This window comes from Euprymna scolopes, chromosome 10 (assembly GCF_053919585.1).
Source record: "Euprymna scolopes isolate OS-2025 chromosome 10, ASM5391958v1, whole genome shotgun sequence".
NCBI classification, from domain to species: Eukaryota; Metazoa; Mollusca; class Cephalopoda; order Sepiida; family Sepiolidae; genus Euprymna; species Euprymna scolopes.
In genome coordinates, this window is record NC_136491.1 from 106694449 (window position 1) to 106721680 (window position 27232).

The 27232-nt window shown below is 36.0% G+C and overlaps 1 protein-coding gene across 1 annotated transcript in view; it reads left to right on the forward strand.

Annotated features, from left to right (window-relative positions):
- Window positions 1-10764: 10764 nt before the first annotated feature.
- LOC145286195 (uncharacterized) overlaps window positions 10765-27232 on the forward strand; it is an 80814-nt gene continuing 64346 nt past the window's right edge. Inside the window, exon 1 of the mRNA XM_080134992.1 lies at window positions 10765-11168. Coding sequence (XP_079991118.1) covers window positions 10825-11168 — 344 coding nt within the window. The 5' untranslated portion in view covers window positions 10765-10824. The remainder of the gene's footprint in view (window positions 11169-27232) is intronic.

Here is a 27232-nt window from a genome sequence, read left to right on the forward strand (position 1 = left end):
AAGAATTGCTGTTTCCTGGGTCAGAATCTATTCCATCTAACACTTATCATTGGCAAATTTTTTTTTTACTTGAAGTACTATTTCTTTTGTTAGCTCCTGAGTGGAACATAGTGTGGCCGTGCATATGCAAATGCATGCAAAATGACGTCACCGGTAGGAAAAAGACTTTACAAAGGAGATCACGTTAAAGACAAAAATAACGTTCGAGATCATGTGAGAGGCGTGGATGATGTTCATGAGGGATGTTACAGCGGTAATGTGAGAATGAGGAAATAAATGTTGTTGTACAATCAAAAAAAAAAGCGAGTGGAAGTTCTTTTCTATTCTTTGCCTCTTTTGCAACTGAGACTACAACGCTTTGGTTCCTGGACAACGTTACATTACATTAACTGACTTCATGCTTTGTCTGGAGCGATTCCCATAAAAAAAATTGAAGTGGCAATTGCTATAAATAAACATAAAACTGCACACCAAATCTTTGCTACAAATATGGTGCACACGGTGCAATTTTAGAAAAAAATGGCTTGTTAACATCTCTTAAACCAAGTTTCTCTCCTTGCATCACCAATGCTCGGATCATTATTTTGAACTATTGGAACTGCACTCTTCTGTTGCCTGTAACCCCTTCCTCATAGAAGAGACATTGCTAGTTTCTTCCCTTTCTCTCTCTCTCTCTCTCTCTCTCTCTCTATATATATATATATATATATATATATATATATATATATATTCTGCTCTATCTTTATTTTCATAGAAGCTTCTCGACTGACCACCAATCTCTAAATTCCCCTTATAATACATTCACAACAAAAACTCGTCTCTCTGCCACAACTGAAAATAAAGTGTCTTTACTTTCTTCAGACGGAATTTCCATTCTTTTCTGCAAGAGTTTCTCATCTGCAGAAAACATTACCATAAGTCTGCTTCCCTGTAGATTACAACTGTCGTTTTCAAATCCAATGTCAACAAATACTTGTCATTAATTGACCCCATATGTAATCAAGCTTCATCTTTTACATAACAATAATTACATAACATTAACCACATTATCTTAGGGTGGTTTTTGCCCTTCATAATTTGTGACCAATTAATAATAAAAAAATAAATTGGTAAGTTTCTGGCACTCCAGATCGAAAATGAAAGACGATTAAGTTAAAAAAACAAAACTTATGTTATTTTGATATCTGCTTTCTGTTTAGTGGAAGTCATGCCAGTGTATACCCAGGAAAAGTCCCTTCTGATTAATGTTTACGTAATTGTTTCCAGTTTCCTTATAATTAAAATTGATTTTTTTGAAAATTTAACATTTTATTGATTTTTTGCTTCAGATCTTTTACTAAAACAAAATACTTTAGATGTGAAATGTTTTAAATGCTTATTTTATATTACAAATACTCTATGGAATTGGAATTCAGAATATTTTTATGCTAATTTTATTCATCTTTTTTCTTTTTCAGATATTTTGCTAAAATAAAATATTTTATGTTATGTTTGTAGATATTCTGCACCGATTGGAGTTGCTTACCTTGAAATGCAATTTCTTACATGAACGGGTATATAATGGGACTGGCTGTCAGCCATCTTAGTTTTAATACATACATTTCATCTTGCTTTATTTTCCTGACAAAGACCTAACAAAACATGGTCACAGAATAAGGGATTTACAAACAGACATGAGCAATACATAGGGGAAAAGTTAAACAAAATAAAATTCCACAAATAATATCCCAGTATGACCAGCCACCTGAGCCCACCATAGCCTTTTAGACTCAACCAGCCTGATTTATGTGAAAATGGATTCAATGGTTCAACTGTTACAAAACAATGTTCAGAATAGATGAGAAACCAATCCCTTGTAAGGAAGACACACTGATAGATAGCATGATTTATAAAGCTTTCACGGGAAAAAACTCAAAACTTTAACATGTTTAGCTAATAATGAAGACAACGAAAAGAAGTCTAATTTTAACGTTTAATAAACAAACTTTATTTGTTATCTTTGTTAGTAGCATTTAGTAGAAGAGTGTATGAGAGAGAGAGAGAGAAACGGGTTAGTTAGTTGAAACGTTCTTGTGTAGAGATAGAATTAATATCATGCTCGCTGGTTGAAGGAGAGAATAGTTCAGTTTTGTTTACACATGTTTATAGCTAGTAGCCATTGGTACAAAGGAAGCCTATTACAGGAGAAAGAAAGGGCAAAGTCTTCAGTGAGTGGTATAAAAGGCAGGTCGAGTGAGAAGGTTGTTGTTGTCATTGGACGTTACAGTGACGCGTGCGTTAGCAGTTGATTAAGAAGTTGTTTTTTTGTGTCAAGTTGCGCACCTCAGTGAAGGTCATATAAGTCGTGCACCTCGGTGAAGGTGAAGGTCATAAGCTATTTCGGCGATTTCGTTTTGTCTCTTTTCCTGGACAACTATGGCTGGGGCAAAGTTTGATTTAAAACTGATACCCGAATTCGACGGATCCACTTCTGTTGTCAACAGGGTCGAAAGGGTTGAGCTGACCTGCAACCTCTGTGAAGTAAAGGGGGTGCATACCATGATTCCCCTGAGATTGGCTGGAGGCGCCCTGAGTGTATATCAGCAACTTAGTGCCGTGGAGAAGGCTGATGTTAACTCTATAAAAAATGCTTTATACAAGGCATTTGCCATGGATTCCTGCACGGCCTACGAAACATTTGCCTCTAGGAAGCTCATGTCAGGAGAAACCGTGGATGTCTTCTTCGTGGAGCTGAAGAAACTTGCAGTTCTATTTGGCAATGGAGTGTCAGAGCAGACACTGGCGTATGCGTTTGTGGCCGGCCTTCCCACCATTGTAAAGTAACTGTTGAGGGCTTCCACCAGCGTATCTGTAACGCCCATGGAACATTTGTTGGAATGCGCTCGAGCCATTATCAGAGATGAGGAGGACCTGAGGGAACCGGTTGTAATGATGGCAAAGGCAGCCAAGACTAATGCTGAAAAGAGTCCCAGTTTGAGACCCACGACCAATGGGAGATGTTTCTGCTGCGGCCAGCGAGGCCATTTCGCAAGAAGTTGTACTAACAAGGGGCGGGGGCGCCCGCTCTGTTTCCAATGTGGTAGTTATGGACATTTATCCAAAAATTGTGCGGGAAATGCATCAGGGGGCAGGACGTCAGTGCCGCCCTGTTCCCCGGACAAGATTTAATTGAGGCGCAACCGACAATAAATGTGTATGTCGACCAAGTGCCTTGTTCAGCTCTTCTCAACTCCGGGTGCTCACACACCATCATGAGTGCCAAGTTGTGTCGAAACTGGACAAAGCAGAACATCAAAGTAACCACAACAGGTGGCAATACACAAGCTTGCTGTGGAGCCGGAACTGTCAAAGTCCACACAGACTCTGGTGTGGCCGCAGACATTAATGTGCTGGTGATGCGAGGGGATTTGCTGGGATTCGATGTATTGTTGGGATATGATGCTATTAAGGCACTGGGGGGGAGTTGTTATCGGAAGAGATGGGACTGTGCGGTTTTTGGAAACCCCAGTGTGTGCTGCAGTTCACATTGATCGGCCTGATTTTAAGGTGGACTATGACCATCACCAAAAAGCTTGGACTGCATCGTCAAAGTGGACAGAAGGAAGGGCGCCAACCGAGAATAGCATTTCAGAGTACTCAATACCCGACAAGGCCTGTAATGAATACGAGAAGGAGCTTGAGGCATGGATCCAGGATGGATGGCTGATCCCCTACCCCAACAAGCTGGGACCACCCAAGGGTCTGATTCCCTTAATGGCGGTAGTCCAACATAACAAATCAAAAGTTCGTCCGGTGCTGGACTATCGTGAACTCAATAGATACATTGAGACGTACACTGCTGATGCTGAAGTGTGCGCCAGCAAGCTGAGAGAATGGCGCCAGAAGGGCTCCAATGTGTCTATAGTAGACTTGCGGAAGGCTTATTTGCAGGTGTGAGTGGATGAGACATTGTGGCCGTTCCAGACAGTGTGGTTCCGGGGTCAGAGATACTGCCTTACTCGACTTGGCTTTGGGCTGAATGTGGCACCGCAAATCATGAAGACCATTGTAAATGCAGTGTTATCTTAGGAAAAGACCACTGAGGACGCAACATCGGCCTATATTGACGATGTGTACGCCAATGAAGATATACAATTTGCGTCGCACATCAGAGAAAAGTTAGCTCAATTCGGGTTGGAGTGCAAGGATCCCGAATGTCTGAAGGATGGAGCACGGGTATTAGGATTGGACATCTGTAGGAAAGACGGTACCTTACGATGGAGGCGTGGCAGTGAGATCCAAACATCCCTGATGTTATTACGCGGCAGACTATTTTTTCCTTGTGTGGGAAACTTATTGGTCACTTACCAGTGTGTGGCTGGCTCCGAGCAGCTGTGGGCATCATCAAACGCAGGGCAAGTTTAGTAACTACAGGTTGGGATGATGTATCTGATGATGCTCTTCTAACTCTGATGACGACGGAAACCCTAGAGAGAGTTGACAAGGAGGATCCTGCCCGTGGAGAATGGTGTGTCGATGGGGACACTGTGAATGTGTGGGTTGACGCTAGTTCTTTGGCATTAGGAGTGTTATTGGAGCAACGTGAAAATGTAATTGAAGACGCGTGCTGGCTGCGACCCATGAATGATGCTCAACACGTCAAACCTGGCGGAACTGGATGCTGTTGTGAAGGGTTTAAATCTGGCACTGCAATGGCAGTCAAAGAAGTTGCACTTGTACACGGATTCTCTTTGCGTCTACCACTGGGTGTCTGACACTCTTTCGGGACGAACGAGAGTCCGCACTAAGGCAGCCAGTGAGATGTTAATCCGGCGGAGGCTAAACACCCTGAAGAGTCTGGTATCGGAGTATGACCTGTCGGTGAGTGTAACGCTCGTGGCATCACACTGTAATCGTGCAGACCAACTAACCCGTGTGCCTCACAAATGGTATGAAGCTGTGAAGGCAGGCGTGGAGTTCGCTGCTCAATCTTACGCATACTACCCACATGCTACCCACTGCTGACCACTTTTTGGCTCAGTTAGAAGAAATGAGAATCATGAGTAAACTGGATGCCAACAACAGATATTGGTAGATTCATCAGAACTAACGATCTTTATCAGCCTATTTGGCTGGTATCAATTCAACCGTCTTTTCTTCGGAATTTCATCAACCAGTGTGATCTACCAGAGGCGCATGTTACAGGTACTAGAGAATGAAATCAGAGTGATATGCATGCAATTAACATGCTAAAAAAATTAACAAGAACATGATGCCTGACTAAAAGGTGTGCTAAAAAAATTAACAAGAACATGATGCCTGACTAAAAGGTGTGCTAAAAAAATTAACAAGAACATGATGCCTGACTAAAAGGTGTGCTAAAAAAATTAACAAGAACATGATGCCTGACTAAAAGGTGTGCTAAAAAAATTAACAAGAACATGATGCCTGACTAAAAGGTGTGCTAAAAAAATTAACAAGAACATGATGCCTGACTAAAAGGTGTGCTAAAAAAATTAACAAGAACATGATGCCTGACTAAAAGGTGTGCTAAAAAAATTAACAAGAACATGATGCCTGACTAAAAGGTGTGCTAAAAAAATTAACAAGAACATGATGCCTGACTAAAAGGTGTGCTAAAAAAATTAACAAGAACATGATGCCTGACTAAAAGGTGTGCTAAAAAAATTAACAAGAACATGATGCCTGACTAAAAGGTGTGCTAAAAAAATTAACAAGAACATGATGCCTGACTAAAAGGTGTGCTAAAAAAATTAACAAGAACATGATGCCTGACTAAAAGGTGTGCTAAAAAAATTAACAAGAACATGATGCCTGACTAAAAGGTGTGCTAAAAAAATTAACAAGAACATGATGCCTGACTAAAAGGTGTGCTAAAAAAATTAACAAGAACATGATGCCTGACTAAAAGGTGTGCTAAAAAAAATCCAGGCTGCTGGTATTATGCTCAACTAAAAAAAATGCAAAATACCCAAATCATCACTGAAATTTCTCGGACAGTCTATGATCAGATCCAGAAAGACTCACTGATATCTTCAACTTCCCAATGCCAACAAACAATGGAAACCTTCCTAGGGATGGTGAACCAATTGGGAAAATTTATTTGAAACCTATCAGACATAACTAAGCCATTAAGAGGCTTGTTAAACCAGAAATACACATTTGTTTGAGACAATGCAAAGCAGGAAGCATTCAGCTCCACCAAGAAAACATTGTGTTCAGCACCTGTGTTATGCCCGTATAACCCATCAAATGAGACTGTGGTTTCTGCTGATGCTTCACTTTACGGGCTGGGAGCAGTGCTATTACAATGACAGGATGACATAAAAATGCACCCCCATCACCTATACGTTACGAGCCATGTCAGAGACTGATACTTATTACACCCAAATAGAAAAGAAGGCCTCGGCAATAACATGGGCTTATGAACACTTCTTTGACTACCTTGTTGAAATACGGTTCACAGTGGCAACATATCACAAATTACTAGTGCCACTACTTGGTAGCAAGGATTTCAGTTACATATAATGAGATATGGATACACCATTCAATATGGCCCTATTAAGGAACTATATACAGCAAATACTCTGTTAAGAGCAATACTAAGTAATGGAGGAAGTGACAGCATGCATTCACATCATAATGGGATCCTTACCGCCAGAGAAAAACAGTGAAAGGAGTTGGAGGAAAACTGACGAGACTAACAATTACATATTACAACACGTAAAAAACAACTGGCCATCAAATGGTCATGTTCTAGCATTATTCAACTATATAGAGCCTATTGTAGTAGCATTACATATGAGAATGGGCTACTGATATATGATATACAGATCATAATTCCTTTCCTGCTGAGATCCAGCGCCAGTGAACTATTAATTGGCCAATGCGAGAGAACGAAGATCCCAACTCATTCGAGTCTACTTGGAGACAATACAGAATTTTACAAAATTATTGTTTGCGAACTCAACTGGGTTTTTTATGAAGGATATTTATTTATTTATTTTTCTTTTTTAGATAGGCATCACCACTTATCAAGGCCCAGAGGCCACTCGAGGATAAGGGTTAAAAGTGTGTACAGCAATCAATTGGACAATATAGTAATTGTTAGTAATAGAAATTCGGTAAATTTGTTAACAAGTGAAACAGCTCATCAAGAACTTGTTTACGTTGGACTTGAAGACAACCATATTGTAGTCAGCTGGAAAGCAGGCAAACGGAAGAGAGTTCCACAGGCATGCAGTTCTAAGAAAGAAACTTTGTTCATGGAATTTACGTTTAGGTCTAGGCACAGATAAAGAGTGGGGGAAATTATTTTCAGCTAGACGAATGTTTCTCATGAAAGTTTGGCGAGGAGGGACCATAAATTGAAGCTCAGACAAGCACTTGCCATGAAAATAACGATAAAGCAGAGACAGGCTTGCAACATCTCTTCTGTGAGAAAGATGTTGCAAGGAAGAGAAAAGGACATCCCCTACTAGGCTACGAAGTCTATTTTGAACTCTATCAAGGCAGGATCCAGTGTTTCTAGCAGCTCCTGCCCAGATGTGGCAAAAGTACTCCATCCTTACTTGGCTCTTATATAGATAGAGAATTGCATCAACCGTGAGATATCTGAAGGATCTCACCTTTTTTCCAGCGAGCTTGTCAGTGGATTTGATGTATATGTTCCATTTCAGATTAGGAGTAAAGGTCACGCCCAGAAGCTTGTCAAAACATGAGGCCTCCCGAAGATGAGAGCTATTCACTTTAATTGATGCCAAATGGGGATCAGAGTGTTGATTATGTAAAGATAGAAGCTCATTTTTAGATGCATTAAAAGTAACCAGTCACCTCTTTCCCCATTGTACCACGTGCTCAAGATCAAAGGAAAGGGAATCAGAGAGAACTTGGTTGCGTATGGTCTTTGGTGTGCTACCATAGATGATAGTGTCATCAGCATAAATTTGTATAAATAATGGAACATATACAAAAGGTGTGTACATAGAATCGTGTGTGTGTGTGCATGAAGAGAAAAAGTTTGCATACCTAATTGTATGTTCAAGTGAAATGCACATGAGCTCTTTGCTATGAAATTGAGTTCATGAGAATGTATGCAACAAAGTCCGAGTAGAAAGGTGTTTGCTGGTATGTGGGTACAAAAATAGGAAAAGTTCATATACCAAATTATATGTTTGTAGGTGCACACATGGTGTTTATTATAAAATTGAGTTCATGAGAATATGTTTAACAGAGTCTGAGTAGGAGGATGTGTGCATATGTGTGTTTGAGTAGAGAAAGATTTATGTACCAGAATAGTATACTTGTGTGTGAGTGCACATATGTTGATCAGATAGCGGCAGCAAAGAGAAGACAATCCAGGTCTGAAAATGCCTCTGAAAGGCACCCGTGCAATTACATTTGAGAAAAGAAGGTAATATTATAAAAGAAAAGTAAATGGCACTCAAATTTTTATAAGTGATTATTTAGCTTAAGCTAACTGCAAGTTGAAAAGATAATAAAAAATATAACTTATTCTACCACTAACACTAAGGGAGGGGGGCTTGTGACTCAGATTTCAGGTTAGTGATAGAGTAAGTCATATTTTTCATGATTTGTAAAAATATGAAACCCCCACAGAGAGTCAAGCGGCCATTCTGTTTCTCGTGTGTCGAAACAAAATTTAATTTTGAAATGAAAAATAAATAAATAAATAAATAAATAAAATTAAACATTTACAAAACATTTAAAGCATACAGGTCGGTAGAAAATTCAATTGTAATGTGTTTGGTGTGAGTTATTTGTTATTGTTTTTTCTTTTCGATTTCTCAGCTGCTAACTATATTACAAATTTACCATACATTGAATAATAATTTTATGCAATGAGTTGTTTTGAAATAGTGCCGAGCGACATCTTTTAAGATACCTGTAAAGTTAATCTTGCTTTGATTCTTATCAAGAATTCCTCCTATTTAGAAAAACAAAAATGAATAAAAAAATCTGTATGATGTACGTACCCATGACGAAAAAAAAAATGACCAAAAATCACATAAATTAATCAAGTAGCTTTATTTTTAAATAAGAAAATAAAATTTTATGAGTAACCGATCAGCGGTTGTTGTCTTGTCCGCCATTTTGAAACAATCCCCTCCCCCAAAGCAGGAACAAAACAAAACCAAGGGAGAAAACTCAACAATGATTAAAACTTATGAGATTTATGTTATAATGCCTACGAAATCCCATTAATCGCTTAAAAATGATGGTACTCATGCAGTAGGTGTGTCAGAAATTACGTGAAAATAGTGAATAATTCCACCCCATCTTTCCAAGCCCTAATTTTTTTTTTCAATTAAAGGAGCAAGGACCAAGGTTTCATTAAAAAAAACAAACAAACAACAACAACAACAACAAAAAAAACATGTTTTATTTTTTTTTAAAGGTTTTAAAATTCGGACTTTACAGGTAAATTTCTAAAAAACAGTTCTTTTTTTTTTGTTTTAAATTTGAATATATTATTTATTGACCTTTTCTCTTCAATTTGTGATATATAAGACTTTGGTACATAAATGATTTACTTTTTAATAGACATTTCAAAATGGGAGGCGTGAATTATTCGACCCCCTGTCTTTCCAAGCTTATAAATCCTCGAAAAATGTAATTCAAGCCCTAATTTTTTTTTTCAATTAAAGGAGCAAGGACCAAGGTTCCATTAAAAAAAAAGAAAAGAAAAAACAAATAACGTGGTTTTAAAAAAAGTTTTAAACTTCAAACTTTACAGGTAAAATTCTAAAAAACACTACTTGTTTTTTGTTTTAAATTTGAATATATTATTTATTGACCTTTTCTCTTCAATTTGGGAGTAAATTAATTATTTACTTTTTAATAGAAACTTGAAAATGGGGGGGGGGGGCGTGAATTAAAAAAAAACGTTTGTCTAAAATATTATATTCGGTTTATTGGAAAGAACATAAAATTTCACATTGACCCTGAAAATATCGTAAAAATAGAATCAATAGAAAAATTTTGATAGATTTTTAAAGTTTAAAAATTGAAAAATATTGAGTTCGGAAAATTCATTACTGTTTAAAAAAATATTTCTATTACTTTTAAAACAACTTTAATAGTTTATTTTGGAAGTATAATCCATAAAGAAAATAAATAACCCACTTTTAACAGAGAAATTACGAGATTTTTATATTTTATTCGCAGTTTCGTGTTAGGGGTGTCAAAAATTCCTACAAAAATTCTGATACACCTACTCATGCAGAGAGTGCTCCGTGCTGAAATAATAACGTTATTATTTTAAAAGCCATTCTTAACATGGGGAGGGGAGGGTGTTTTGTACCTATTCTGTACTTTAACCTTACAATTGAATAAAAAAAAAAACATATCATAAAACTTTAATTAAACTTGGAAATACGATTAAAAGAAAATAGCGCGGATCAGTCACTCCACTCACTCACTCACTCACTCACTCTCTGCATTAGCCTCAAAATGATTATCTTTATAAAAATAAAATAATTGATCAATTTAGGTAATTTTGGAAACATGATATTTTCGTTCCGTCACTGGTACGTACATCATACAGAATTTTCTTTATTTGTTTTTTCATATAGGAGGAATTCTAGATAAGAAACGTTACTTTGTATAGTAGCCCTTTTAGTTACTATAAACTGATGCCGGTTTTTTTTTTTTTGTTTTTTTTTGAAAACTGAAAAGCTAAGTAAATTGTAGAGTTATCCGGTTAGGTTTATAGCCGAAACCGGAGCGGAAGTAAATCATTTCAAGGAAGTAAGGGAGATAATTAGCATCACAAACAGCACACACGTTTCTTGAAACGTAAACATGATGGTTTGTGATATTTTCCCCGTTTCCTTAATTTTAGTATTGAATATGTTAATATTTTTACCGTCGACCGTTTCTTCTCATGAGAACGAGTGGCGAAATGAGTATCCTTTCCAAAATACGTCTTTACCATTTTCAGAACGGGTAGACGATCTAGTTAGTCGACTAACCGTGTCTGAAATCATTCTTCAGTTATCCAGAGGTGGATCGGTGTACCCGGCTCCAGCAATACCCCGATTTGGGGTGAAACCTTATCAATGGGACACCGAATGTTTGAGGGGGGACGCGGATGCTGGGCTCGCGACGGCTTTCCCTCAGGCCATCGGACTGGCTGCAGCTTTTAGGTAAGTAAAAACTAAACTACTCCTCCTGCACTCCTGCACTGCAGTTGTTTATGCAACGTGCTATATATATATATATATATATATATATATTGGTACTTGTACAGTTTAATCAAGACATTAAATAAATGGAAATATTGAAAAAAATTTAAATTGTACGTCTTGATTAAACTGTACAAGTACTTTTTTTTTTTTTTTTTTTTTTTTAGATGGGATTTTTACGTTTAAAAACCCACCCAATAATCGTGTGAAAACGTAATGTATTTTTTGTTTAATTTTCGATTTTTGAGCAGTTATCGAGATTCCTCAGATGACCGTCTCATGTCAACCAGTTTTTTGTTCTAACCCAAGACTCTACACTACTTGCGTTTCGAAGTAAATAAACGACTTAAGATAAGTTAACCTACTTATTCAGGTAGTTAGAATAGTAATTTATCTTGCCTTTGGTAACAGTTATTTGTTATATAATCGTCGGTGCTTATGCATCTATGTTACCGCGCTGTTTTGTTAATTATTTTTCTACCTTATCGTTTTCTGTACTTTTTTTTTTGGATATGTTACTATTTGCGACATGACAATTACGTAGGGACCATTTGTTTTACTTGAAATTCAATTTTTTTTTTTTTCGTTATTATAATATAAAAGCACCAATTTCTTTTACAAAACTAAGTATTCAAGTAAGTGATTCTGATCTGATTTTTTGGAAAAAATAAATTGTGGGTATTTTTTTGTAGTATGGACAACAAAACCAAAAAGTGGTGAGGTGGCAGGTGCTAATGCACTTACTGATCCACGCTATTTTTTTAATCGTATTTCCAAGTTTGATTAAAGTTTTATGATATGTTTTTTTATTTATTCAATTGTAAGGTTAAATTACAGAATAGGTACAAAACACCCTCCCCTCCCCATGTTAAGAATGGCTTTTTAAATAATAACGTTATTATTTCAGCACGGATCAATAAGTGCACTAGTATCTTTTTTACAAAGGAATCACCACTTATCAAGGCCCAGAGGTCACTCGAGGATAAGGGTTAAAGAGTGTACAAAGGGACGATATCATAGTAATAGTCAAAAGGACAATATCATAGTAATCGTTAGAAGTGTAAATTTGGTAAATTGGATTACTTAATGGGAACGCCTCATCAAGAACTTGTTTACATTAGACTTGAAGACAACCATATTGTAGTCAGCTGGAAAGCAGGCAGATGGAAGAGAGTACCACAGGTGTGCAGTTCTAAGAAAGAGGCTTTGTTTATGGAATCCACGTTTAGGTCTAGGCACAGATAAAGAGTGAGGAAAACTATTGATAGTGTTTTCAGCTAGACAAATGTTTGTCATGAATGTTTGGCGAGGGGGAGGGATCATAGATTGGAGCTCAGACAAGCACTTGCCATGAAAATAACGATAAAGCAGAGACAGGCTCACAACTTCTCTTCTGTGAGAAAGAAATTGCAGGGAAAAAAAAGGGCATCCCCCACTAGCCTACAAAGTCTATTTTGAACTCTGTCAAGGCAAGATAAGATCTTTCTAGCAGCTCCTGCCCAGATGTGGCAACAATACTCCATCCTTGGATGTGCCTGGCTCTTATATAGGTAGAGAATTGCATCAGCAGGTAGACATCTATTGGATCTGCGCGAGCATTTTCTAGTCTCACACAAAAACACGCGTTCACATTTCAAGCTATATTACTTGTAACATACATACGCGCACACAAACATACGCACGTTCGCGTACATACACTCACATTCACGTGTATATATACACACACGCTAACGTACACACATGTACTCACGGACAACGTCACTTTCCCTTTCAAAGGAAATCCACACATGCGCAAAAGACTACTGGAAACACCTATAAAAGAAAGAGCAATAAGCAGCATCTTCCTTTTTGAACTTAGCTCTCGAGCTGAGCAGTCATCTGACCATTCGCCCCCCCCCCTTTGGGGCGCCCGCGTGCGTCACGCCCCCTGCGACTATGTATGGGGCACGAGCTAACAAACAGTACGTACACTTTATACGCTTTCTATCTCCAAACAGGATTGGCTTTCTCACTCTATCTCCCCTTTGGCTTTGGTCGATCAAAACAGATATGTGCGCGACGCTCTACTGAGCTTAACCCTCTCTTTCTACAGGCCGGCTTGCCACTTCGCATTTCTCTACTGCGTTCCCCTTTCCTTCCACGCGCGTAGTCGTCAATGGCCAAATGAACACGTGTACACCCAATACTTTCATTTCTTAACAGAAAATAAACGATATGTTTATTTTATTCCAGCATTTGAGTTCTTTGTTTCCTTCATTCAATTCGTTTCATTATTTTTTCTTGTAGCGAGTTAGGGTATTTATATCCTGGTTCGCAACAGATCCATAGAAGGATTCCCCAAGTTTGACAGCTGTGCAGATTCCCCAAGTTTGACAGAAAGATTCCTGAGTTTAACAAGATGCACGTGATGAAGCTCAAAGGTTGCATCAACCAAAACGTTGTGAAAATAACACTGAAGAGGAGAACAGTAGTCCGAAGATACGAATAATTGTTATTCATCTAAAAAAAATCCAATCTATTTCAATTTTCATGTTATAAATAAAATGAAATAAAATCGTTTATTTTTTACATGGGAATCACTACTCATCAAGGCCCGAAGGCCACTCGAGGATAAGGGTTAATGAATGTAAGGTGGTAGTGTAGTAATCATTAATGGTGTAAATTGGGTGGAATTTGATTATTTATGGGTACGACTCAACAAGAATTTATTTACATTGGATTTGAAGGCTGGCTACCATGTTGTATTCAATTAGGAAGCTGGCCAGCAGAACAGTGTTCCATAGGCAGATGGTTCTGGGAAAGAAGCTTTGTTCATGGAATCTGCATTTTGGGAGAAATCGTATATAGTGGTTGTTGCTAGTCAAGTTTTTTTTTTTTTTTTTTGTGAAAGTTTGGCAAGGAGGAACCATAGATTAGAGGTCAGTCGAGCACTTGCCATGAAAATAATGATAACTTTGATGTCATAATGGGATCCCCGGATAGTGCACAAGTAACGGACCTTGTAGGCCTTTATATACTAAATGAACTATATAAAAAGATTCCAGGACTAAGAGGAGGACTATACCGGGATGATGCATTATTCTACATGAACTCAACAAATAGGTGATTTGAAAAAAACAAACAAAAAATTAAACAATTCTTCAGTAAACTGAACCTAGATATAATAGACCCAAACCATAAATATGTAAACTAAAATCTAGACAACAACTCCTATGAACGCTACCATAAATCCAACCAAATGTTATTCTACATAGATCACAAGTCCAACCATCCGAATAGTATGAAAAAAAGCACTTATACCTAGCATCTCAAAAAGAATATAAAAAATATCACAAAATGAAGAATTATTCAATGAAAATAAGGAATATTATAACAAAGCCTTAGCTAGATCAGGATATAAAGAACAAATTAAATTTTTTAAGGAAACTCACAACAATAACATAGGTACAGAAAGAACAATAAACAATGCAAATGTAATGTCTTACAACATGTCGATGAGGAAATATAAAAAAGAAAAAAAAGAGCAAAAACAAATGAAAAAATAAAACATACAATAAACACAAAAAAGAAAAATGAAAAGCTAGATCATAATAAAACGGAAAGAGAAGTTAAAAAGAAAAATAGAAGGAAGAACCAGATGTGGTTTAATCCACCGTTCAGCCACCACATGAAGAAATAACATTTCAAGGGAATTTTACCAAATTATAGACAAAAAATTTCCGCAAGGTAGTAAACTAAGTAAGATAATTAATAAAAACACTGTTAAGCTATCCTTCTCAACATCTGCTAACTTAACAAATACCATAATTGACTCAAATAACACAAAATTAAACAAATTTTGGAAAAATAGAGATAGGACAGAAAATGAATCTAACACCGTAAAAGAATGTAACTTGCTTTAAGGACAGATATCGTAATCACCTAGCATCGTTTAAAAATGAAACTGGGAAAGAAAATGACACCACAAATAATGAAAACAACAACAATGTAGATAAACATGAAAACAACAGTAGAAAGGATCATAACAATAGTGACAATTACGAAAATAGAAACAGAACCAATAGTAATAACGAAAACAACCGAAAAAAAACAAGAAAAACTCAACCACTTTAGCAGTATGGATTAAGGAATTAAAAAAAAATAAAATTGAATATAAATTAAGATGGTCAATAATTGATAAAGAGGAAAAATATAAACCAAGCAAATCGAAAAGATGCAACCTATGTATATTAGAAGCATACCATATACTAATATCAAAAGAAAAATTATTAAACAAATGACTAGACATAATCCACGGATGTTTGCACAGAAATAGATACTTAATTTTATGCACTAGAGCAGATTAGGAAAAAAATAAATAAATAAAAAATAAAAGGAAAAGGAAGAAAATATTAAATAAAGCAGTAAAAACCGAAATAAATATAAAAATATATGCCATGAGAGTGACCTCCTCCTTAAGCAGAAGGATCGGGTGATAATATGAGTTCAAATACCAAGCAAAAAAGGACTATAAAAATAAACACACATAAATGTAAAAATAAAATTATAAGATATTTGGAAAAAACAAATAAGAAAAAAAGGGGAAAATAAAACAAAAATAAATAAATAAAAAATAAAAATACGAAACTACGGGTTAAAACGGAAAACTATCGTCACATAACATGAAAAGATGGCGGAAGTGAGGAAGCATGGCTTTGGAAGTCTTTTTACCCAAATACGATGTTTATCATGTTAAAAATATACCTTTTTTTTGTAAAAATCTAATGGAAAAACATCTAAAGAAGTTGGTGGAGACAGGATATTTTTATAGACACATAAATCATAAAATTGCCTTCCCACTAACGAAACAGCTGTAATGAAAAAAAAAAACAGGAAAAAATAAACAAAGGTTATAAAAAGAAAAAGTAAGTCTTTGAATTTCAACAAAATTTTGTACTATATATGCTCTGCACCTATTAAATAGATACATTGAGCTTAACTCAAAATTAACGATGATTGTTTTTTAAAATAACAATCTAGACCCGTTAAACGAAAACGGTGTACATTGAAATTAACAATATTTCAAAAACAAACTTTAAAAATATATATGACTTAGGTGCCATCAACTAGATTGAAACCAAAACATACAACTCTCCACCTTCATTCCTTAGCCTCTGGGCCATACCCATACAAATATATATATATATATACTAGCATTTCAGCCCGGCGTTGCCTGGGTGTTTAGAGGTGTATGTTGAGAAAAAAGAAAAAAAGTGGTCAATTTTTTAAACTTTGACCCCTATTATGACCCCTTAACATTTATTGTTTTAGGCTCAAATCAAGTTATTAAGTTAGATCCATGTCCAAGGAACCTATATCAAAAATTTCAAGTGTTTAGACACAAAATTGGCAGAGGAGTTTAGTAGAGTTCTCAAAGGTCAAATCGTTGAACTTTGACCCCTTAACAGCCAAATTTCTGGCCGAAAACGGATCACAAAGATTTTCCCAAATCTCAGTACCCTGTATATCAAATTTGGAGTCTGTAAACTGAAAATTGACTGAGTTATTGCGTAGGAAAATGTACACACACACGGAGGCACACACACACACACACAGACATGTTCACTTTCACATATATATATATATATATATATATATTTTTTTTTTTCTTTTTTTCATCTGTCATCCCTTTTTTTTAAAAGAGAATCATCTGATCGTGAAGACAAGATTCAAGCAATGGCAGACGGTCCACAGAGTTTTATGATTATATAGATGTAACATAACAGTCAAAATATTCCGGTTTTGAAATTTCAAGCATTTTAGATGAAACATAGTAAACTGAATACTTCTCTAAAAATTGAATAGATATAAGGTTTTAAAGATTTAAAATTTTATTTTATATTTTGCTGCAATCAAAGGGAAATAACTCTGCATGGCAGAATACAAGAGTATGTAACTTTTTTTTTAAGATGGTGGATATTTGAAAATTATTATTCCGACCTGAATGAAGCATTTTCTAGAAAGGAATTAGATTGAACTACATTTTATTCTTTTTAACAATATGCTGCAAGAATTCAATATTTATTTTGTAGGAAGAAAGGTATATTAATGACAAAGAAGCGTTAAAGAGACTGACTTTAATTTAAAATTAAATGGTAGTTTGCTTGAAGCATTGCTGGTAAAGGAATATATGGAAGTTTTAAAAGCCAAGACCAATGCAGAAAGGACCGGAATCACAATCATTTGTTTGTTTTTCTTTTCTTTACTCTTGTGATTCCGGTCCTTTCTGCATTGCTCTTGGCTTTTAAAACTTCCATATATTCCTTTATATGTTAAAACATTAAATATCTCAATATTTGGCGTTTAATCAATATCTTAATAATTATAAAACTTTGTGCTGTATGATTTTACTGTAAAGAACCATTAGATTCAATATCATAACTAATACATAAGTGTTTAAATACATTACTTATCTCATATCTCAATGTTTTAGTTTCAATACTATGGTATCCAAGTAATATTTCTTTTTAAAACTTTTAAACTCGCTACTATATATTGAGTATAATATAATAAGCAATATAGAATTGTCTCCATAATAATAAATACGAAATCTGTATAAATTAAAATATCATATTTAAGTGTATTTTATAACCAGGCAACGCCGGACAGCATGTTAGTAAGTAATAAAAATAAGTAAATAACAGTTTTAGAAGGTGATCAATTTCTCAAGAAAAAAACCCTGGGATGGAGGTCAATTTTATGCTAAAATTGCATATCGAACTCCCATCTATGTCTGCTTAATATTGAACAAATTTGTTTAAATAAACTAAACAAAAACAAATATAATCTACTGATTTTGATATCGAATTTAAAAATAAAATTGGGTTAGAAACGATTGAAGATGGGAGGACTTTAAACCGTCCAAGATAGGTCAAAAATACATTCTTGAATAAAGGCTATCTTGTTTTAACTTGGGACGGAGACACTATTCATGTATACATAGATTAATGATCTTGATGCTGAGTCATAACTTGTTAGGGTGATTAATTAGAATCGGAAAAATTAGAACTTTTTAAGGAATTGGAATCGGTAAAATTTAAGCCTGGTTTCCGATTCTAAAAACGGTATTTTTAATTAAAATTTTTTTTTTCCATTGCTAGTACTAATGATGAATATTGTTTTTAAACTACCATTAAAACTAGAATCTGTAGATCATAACATCAAAATATGATGTAAATTTCTTAACTAACCTTTAACAGAAATGAGTTACAAGATTCTGAAAATATATTTAAAACTTAAATCATTTTTTTCAGACATTGATTATTAAATGTAAAATATAAAAATATTTTTAAATTTTTTTATATTGTTGAATTATATGGTTGTTCTTCTAAGAAAAAAAAATGTGATTAGAAAAGCTGCAAATATCAGAAATATAACATCACTATTAACTAGCGGAATCTGTGGAAATTCCACAGCAGAATCTTTCATATATAATATATTACTGCTGGATATTCTGTAGATGTTCAGTGTGAATAGAGACATGCAATATTATTGAAGCTATTTACAGATACTACACTTTGATCTTGGCCAAATATTATTGTAGCCCTTTTGTAAAAACTGTAAAAGTATTTATCTAAGTAATCTGGTTAATTAGGTGCCATTGCTTGTGTAAATCACATTCTGTATTACCTTCTGATTTGATCATCACAAATGGTGCAGCTGGATGCAGGCCTTTTTGTTTGGGCGCTCCTGCAGGAGGGGGGGGGCAAGTTCCTCCACAGGAACATTACACCTAAGACTGTTGTCAGGTGGCCTATCATCATCAGCATCATCCAAACTATTAATGTAATGGAAGCATCGTCTAAACCGGTCAAAACCAATTCTGACTCAGTTTCTTCTGATGAGTTACTATTGTAAGCTCCTCAACAAGGGCACAAATTCTTTGTATGATAAGGGACTGATGATTCCAGTCACTTGGCCTAACCTGGACATGCTCGTACACCTACTTTTTTATTTATTTATTTTTTTTATTATATTTTCACCCCAAACAAGGCATATTGCCACTTTGTTGTAGCGGGCTACTATCAGGGACATGGAAATCAGGGGTACTGTGTAGGGAGTTGGGCAGCAAGATGACAGTTCACGTTGCACTTGAACTTCTGCATGTCAGTGCAGTTGGGAAGCAGGGACCCGGCAGGGAATTCCAAAGTTTGGATGTCCTGGGGAAGAAACTACTGGAGTAGAAGGCGCTCTTACATCTAGGGATCTCTACTGTGAAGGGGTGGGATTTAGCTGCTTGTCTGGTTTATTTACGTCGAGGGGGCACAAGTGCTTGCAGTTCGTCAGAGCATTCACCGTTAAAGTACTTGTAGAACAGGCAGAGGGATGCAACATTTCGTCGATGGGACGGGCTGAAGTTTAGATGACAGTTCAGGACCTATCAGATTGGCGACTCTCTTTTGAACGTTGTCTAGGAGCGAGAGACTAGTGGTAGATGCACCAGCCCAAATATGACAACAATACTCCATACATGAGCAAATGGTGGCCTTATAGAGGTATAGGATACTTTCGGGCGTTAGTATCTTTCTAGCACGGTAGAGAGAACCTACCTTCTTCGCAGCGGTCCTGGCAATACTCTCAATGTAATTGTTCCAACTCATGTTTCCTGAGAGTGTTAGGCCGAGGAGTTTAAAGGATAAAGAGTCATTGGCCATTGCTATTGGTGGTAGAGAAGGTTTCTTGTAATTATTGAAGGAAACAAGTTTAGTCTTGGCAGCATTGAATGTGACCATCCATTTATGTCCCCATTCCACTACAGATCGGAGGTCATCCTCTAATGCTTCTGCCATTTCTTTAGATATGTGTTCATTTGTTTTCCTGTCGTGTCTGTTATAGTGTGGTGTTGTCAGCATATATACCCATCTCACAGGCAATTTTGTCAGGGATGTCATTTATGAATATTAGGAATAACAGAGGTCCCAGGATAGACCCCTCAGGCACTCCTGCATTTATATCGTATTGTTTAGATGTATGACCGTCGAGGACAACCTGGATTTTTCTCTTATCTAAGAAGGATTCAATTATGTCATGTATTCTTCCAGTGATACCATATGATCTGATTTTCCTGAGAAGACCTTCATGCCATACCCTGTCAAAAGCCTTAGATATATTTAGAACTACCGCTCTACCCTCCCCCGCTTTGTCCAGTGATTGGTATATACGTTCTGAGATTACAGTTAGGATGTCTGCTGTGAAACAGGCTTGTCTAAATCCATATTGTTGGTCACACAGAAGTTTAGCATCTGTAAGGTGATGGACTAGAGCTTGGTTAATTATTGTCTCAAATATTTTGGCGAAAAGTGGGAGGAGGCTAATGGGGCGATAATTTACTGGGTCAGTTCTTTCACCAGAATTCTTGAAAACTGGTACTACAGAAGCAGTTTTCCAGCATGCAGGAAAGCAAGATTCATTAAGGCAATTGTTGTAAAGTTTCGAGAGAACTGGAGCTACTTCGACGGAGCACTATTTTAATAGCACAGCTGGGATGAGATCAGGTCCACATGCTTTTACACTGTCAAGATTTCTTATGATAGCATGCACCTGCTGTGAGGTGTGGCACATTGACGTAGCCCCTTTTGAGGGAGCTGGGGGCTTCTACATTAATAAACCTTGTGCCTAACTTGGTCTGCACTTATGTGGAGGCAAACACACACATTTCGGTGAGGACGCATGTTTTAAAGGTTAAAACTGTCGGCACACGAAGATTTACAGGTGTTTATGTATCCAGTGCACAATAAAACTAAACTATGTTGACATTGTAATTTGAAAAACAAAATATGGGCGATGAAACCTCTTTCTCTCTCACTCCCTTTTTTCTCTTTCTACATTGAAAGAGAGAATTAAATATAATTCTATTGTTTTGAACAGTTTAAGCTTGCATTCTGGGACCAGCAGATGCAACATAGCATGCGTCTGGTTTCAACTGGTCTTTATAAAAATATGCTCCTAATCTTAAATAAATTATATTTTTATAAAAATGCATTTGTTCGCTATTTTTGTATAAGCGTTAAATTCCAGCATGCCATTAATGCAGATGATTGAAAGATGATTGCAGATCAGGATTGGCTACTGAGTCAACATCTCGTATGCGGATGTGTTAGATTTGTATGGCGTTGGGCGGTGCTGTAGATGTTGAAACACTGTCTTTTGGCATGACGTTATACCAGTAAACCGCTTCTGGTATTGAACATTGTTTCCTAGCCACAATGGTTTGCACACTTCTGTAGCTTCTCTCAACTACACCGTTTCCTCCTGGTTTGTAAGCGCATGGTAATCGGAGCTGCACACCTCAGTCTTGCAGGAATTGCCAAAAGTGTTGGCTGATAAATGCGGTGCCATTGTCCTTTAGTATTTTGATTGGTAGACTTCTTTCATAAAATATGGATTCCCAACTGACGTACAACAACATGACTTGTGATTGTTGATCTTTTGTTTTACTTAATTGATATAATGGACTGATCCAACACCCCTCAAATGAATGGACTGTTACGTCTATAAAAAGACAAGCAAACTCTCCTCACGTGGGAGACAGAATTTAGTACTAAGCTGTCAATGGATGCTTAGAAATGTGTGTACCTTTTTACCTAAATAAACCCTTTCTGTACAACCCCAGTAATGACTTGTTATTCATATAATCTACGATAAAACAACTGGCGACGAAGAATTTGAACGAAACTCACTAAAAAAAACAAAGCGAAGAAAAAAGCACACAAGAAGATTAACAAGCAGAAAACAAAAGAAATCCAAAGAAGGAAGAAGAAAAAAAAAACGTCGACAGAGCCAACATTTAAAAAGTAAGTGTTTCAGTCTGTTACGGTCCTAAAAAAAAAAAAGAGAAATTGACATTTTGAAGCGAACATTTTTTTTGAAAAGAATATTTAAAAAAAAAAAGAAGTGTTCATTTCAAGTTTTATTCGGCTGGAAGTATTTTTTTTTTTCCTCTTCGGAAGGAAATTGTGCTTTTAATTCATTGAATTTATAGGACATTTGAGTTAATCTTTTGTTTAATTGTGTGGTTTTGTAAAAAAAAAAAAAAAAAATTTTTTTAACATGGAGCAATTAGCAGAATTCACTAGAACTATGCAATCGGCATTGTTTGCACAACAAAAGCAAATGGAATTACTTCAGCAACAACAATTGAAGCAAAGCGAAATACTATAGAGTATTTTAACGCAGCAGAAAGACTGTCGTTTCACTCCTGAAGGAATAGCAAATTCTTTATCCGAATTTGTATACGAGCCGACAAATGGGTTAACTTTTCCGGCATATTTTCGGAGATATGAAAATGTTTTTGCTAAGAGATGTCAGTCTTGGACAGACGAAGAGAAGATTATTCTTTTTCTTCAAAAACTTGGATCTCAGGAAAATACAAAGTATACGAATTTTATCCTGCCAAAGAAACCTGAAGAGATTTCTTTTAGTGAAACAATAAAAATATTGTCAAACATTTTCAGTGAACGAGATAGTCTATTCTATACACGTTATAAATGTTTAAATATCACGAAGCAGGAGGACGAAGATTTTATTACTTATGCAGGGAAAGTGAATGCTCATTGTGAATCCTTTAATTTAAAAGACCTCAAAGAGGATATGTTTAAAAGTCTAATCTTTGTGCAAGGTTTAACAGCCTCTAAAGATAAGGATATTCGTTCAAGGATATTATCCATTATGAACCAAGACACAGAAATAACGTTACAAAAAGTTATGGAAGAGTGTCAGAAACTGTTAAATTTAAAGCAGGACAATACAAGCATTGAAGGAAAAAATTTTGAAGAAAAAAATATGGAAAAAAAATTGGAAAGGGTGATGAAATGTGCACACGAAAAATCCTGTAAGACATGTGGGGGAAAAAAACCACTTCACTAAAGATTGTTACTTTAAATACAAAATATGTAACAAATGTAATAAAAAAGGCCATAAATCAACGGTATGCAGGAAAGGAAAATACCGAAAAGCAGAAATAAAGACCATTGGTTCTAAAAATGAGTCTAGGTGTGATAAAAGAAAATATATTGAAATTAAAATTAATGGCTGTAATGTGAACTGTCTTCTAGATACGGGAAGCGACATAAGTATAATTGACGAAGTAACTTGGAAGAAAATTGGGTTTCCAAAGTTACAAAATACAAAAAAAATTGCCAGAAGTGTGTCTGGAAATAAATAAAATTTAAGGGTGAATTTTTTACCAATGTGTCTCTAAAGGAGAATGCTGTGAAAACCAAGTTATATGTTGTACCGGGGAAAAATTCTAATTTGTTCGGTATAGACTTAATGATTCTTTTTAATTTATGGGGAAAACCCATAAGCTCATTTTGCAATAAAGTAAGTCTGGCAGGTTTAGAAAATTCTAAACTACCAGGAAAGTTTATTGACGAATTAAAAAAAGACTTTAAAGAGGTATTCTCTGAAGGTTTGGGTTGCTGCACGAAAACGGAGGTGAAATTTGAACTAAAGAACGAAGCTAAACCAGTTTTCAAACCCAAAAGAAAGGTTCCATATTCAGCATTAGAAACTATAGAGAAAGAATTAAAGAGACTTCAAGATATTGGAGTAATAGAAAAAGTGGACTACTCTGAATGGGCTTCACCCATGGTTTACGTTAAGAAGAAAAATAATAAAATCAGGGTATGCGCGGACTTTTTGACAGGTCTAAATGATTATCTCAAGGAGCATAACTACCCGCTTCCTACCCCATAGGAAATTTTTTCGAAGTTAAGCGGAGGAAAATTTTTTACAAAAATTGATTTGTCTGAAGCGTATTGGCAAGTAAAAGTCCAGAAAGATTGTGCTAAGTACCTGACATTAAATACCCATAAAGGACTATTTTCACTAAAACATTTGCCTCTTGGTTTAAAAGTAGCCCCAAATTTGTTCCAGCAAATTATGGATACAATGCTAGCAGGTTTGGATTTTGCTATGGCTTATCTAGATGACATCCTTATAAGAAGTAAAAATGTGGAAGAGCATAAAATCCACATTGGCAAAGTATTCGAGAGAATATCAAACTATGGATTAAAAGTGGCTTTCGAAAAATGTAATTTTGGGATGGACAAAATTGAATATTTGGGACAAGTGATTGATCGAAATGGTAGAAAACCTAATCCTAATAGGACTGAAGCAATCAAAAACATGCCTAGACCAGAAAATATAGTGCAGCTACAGTCATTTTTGGGACTAGCAAATTATTATAATTCTTATATCCCAAATATGCATGAACTAAGAGCACCTTTAAACGAATTATTGAAAAAGAATAAAAAATGGCTCTGGACAAAAGAATGTGATGAAGCATTCCTAAAGATTAAAAAATGTCTGTTATCGGATTTGGCACTAGCTCACTACGATCCAAAAAAAGAATTAATTGTAGAAGCAGATGTGAGCGAATACGGTTTAGGTGCTGTGCTACTACACAGACTAAAAGATGGATCGACTAAACCAATTATTCATGCCTCAAGGGTTTTGCTACTCGCAGAAAAAAATTATAGTCAGATAGAAAAAGAAGGTCTGGCAGTTGTATACGCCATGAGGAAATTTCATAGGTTCATCCATGGAAGATTTTTTATCTTGGAAACGGACCACAAACTTTTGTTATCGATTTTTGGTTCCAACAAAGGAGTTCTTACTCATACGGCTAATAGGTTACAAAGATGGAGCATGATTCTGTTAAACTACAATTTTAAAATGAAACACCTAGCATCCAGCAAAATTGCACATGCAGATGGTTTGTCCAGGTTGATCCCAAATAAAACTGAATTACTTGAAGAAACTGTTATAGCTGCACTAAAAGAAGAAAATAAACTAACAGATATATTAATAAATACTGTTAGGGAACTTCCGGTAACACTTGAGGAAATAAAGAAAGCAGCAAGAACAGATGAATACATTAACAAGATAAAAAAACAAGTGGGACAAAAAGAAAAGAAGAGGAAAGGATTAACAGTTTTTCCATTTTCAAAGTGCGATGAAACTCTAATGTACGCAGATAGAGTGGTAATACCTCAAGTATTACAGAAGAGAATTTTAAAAGAATTCCACATCGGACATCCTGGAATCTCCAGAATGAAAGCACTAATGAGAGCATATACGTACTGGCCTGGAATGGATCAGGACAGAAAAAATGATAAAATTATGTAAGGGCTGCCAACTAGCAGCAAAAGCGCCGCCCACTAAGACGCAACCTTGGCCTAAAACAGATATACCATGGACGCGGATCCATATAGATTACGCAGGACCTCTAAAAGGATATTATTACCTGGTAATAGTAGATAGCATGTCGAAATGGCCAGAAATTTTTGAATTCAAACATCCTACAGCGACAAACACAATAAAGGCGTTGGACGAGGTATTTGGGCGTTTTGGCGTACCAAAAACAATTGTTAGTGATAATGGCACCATGTTCAAAGGTCAAGAATTTAAGATCTACTGTGAGTCACTGGCCATAGAGCATATCACAACACCAACTTTTAGCCCTCGATCTAACGGACAAGCTGAAAGATTTGTCGATACTTTTAAACGAGCGTTAAAAAAAGAACGATAACATCAACACTGAAGAAAAAAGTCTTCAGAAATTTTTAGCAGTGTACAGGATAACGCCTAATCCGAATACAAATGCAAATTTATCTCCAGCGGAAATAATGTTTGCCAGAAAAGTGCGCTCTGTGTTCGACCGGTTAATTCCGAGTAAAAAAGTAAAAAAAAGTGTAAAAGATAATGTACGATACAAGATATATAAGGATGGGGATAAAGTTTTTTTCAACAATTATCGGGCAGGGAAGAGTTTTTGGGAAGAAGGCATAATCTCAAAAAGAATTGGAAGAATGGTCTACATTATAAAAGGTCAGACATTTTCCCACAAAAAACATATAAACCAACTCAGACCCCGATATATTGAAATAGTTAAAAACAATGAAGTACCGATGGAAGTACTGTATGACATTTTTCATATAGAGCCTCCAAAAAAGGAAGCACCAGTAACTGAAAATACAAGTCACTCTCCAAAATCAAAAAATTCGCAAACGCAAATTTTAAGGAGAAGTGAAAGAAAAAGAAAAAGAACTGAATTTTTTGGACAAAGTGAAAAAAGAAAAAAATGGTGAAGCGAAATTCTAGGGAAGAATTTAGCTTGGGAGGAAGGTGATATAATGGACTGATCCAACACCCCTCAAATGAATGGACTGTTACGTCTATAAAAAGACAAGCAAACTCTCCTCACGTGGGAGACAGAATTTAGTACTAAGCTGTCAATGGACGCTTAGAAATGTGTGAGTGCCTTTTTACCTAAATAAACCCTTTCTGTACAACCCCAGTAATGACTTGTTATTCATATATTCTACGATATAACATTAATATAAATAAAACTACTTGTTCATGAAAACACAATAGAGACTTGCTGAGTTTTCCATGGTTTTATTTAGAGAACGAGAATTTGCTCATTGGGGGTGAGACCACGTAAATTATTTACTTAGTTTTCTCAACTTAATCTTAAGGCCAGGAACTGAGAAATGCAGACGGGCAAAATCTTGAGATAGTATTAACTTAGATTATCTTTACATAGTCGGGTGCGTCTCATCTATATCACTTCTATTGAAAGACTAGCTAGAAACTGTTCTCTTGCTTGTACATGTGACGTCATCTCTACAGGGTGGAACGATAAAATTGTTGCCCTAAAAAAGACGATTCCATTTCTGTTTGATGAGATGCGCTGCTATACAACCCATGCTCTTTACCAATCCAAGTTATGACAGCAAGATCATTGCCAGCACTCTCGAAATGCATTGCTGGATTGCTACAAATAACAGGGACATGCCCAGGATGATGAAAACAAAGTTTCCAGCCACAGTTATGGTCTTTGGTGTGGTTTTAAGTGAGGGCTACATCATGCCACTTCACATCTTTGAAGTCAGGTTGAAAGTCAACACCAATGGATGTGCTGAAGAGTGTGGTGATCTGGTACAATCAGGTGGCCGCTAGCAGACGCTGGGTGTGGCAGC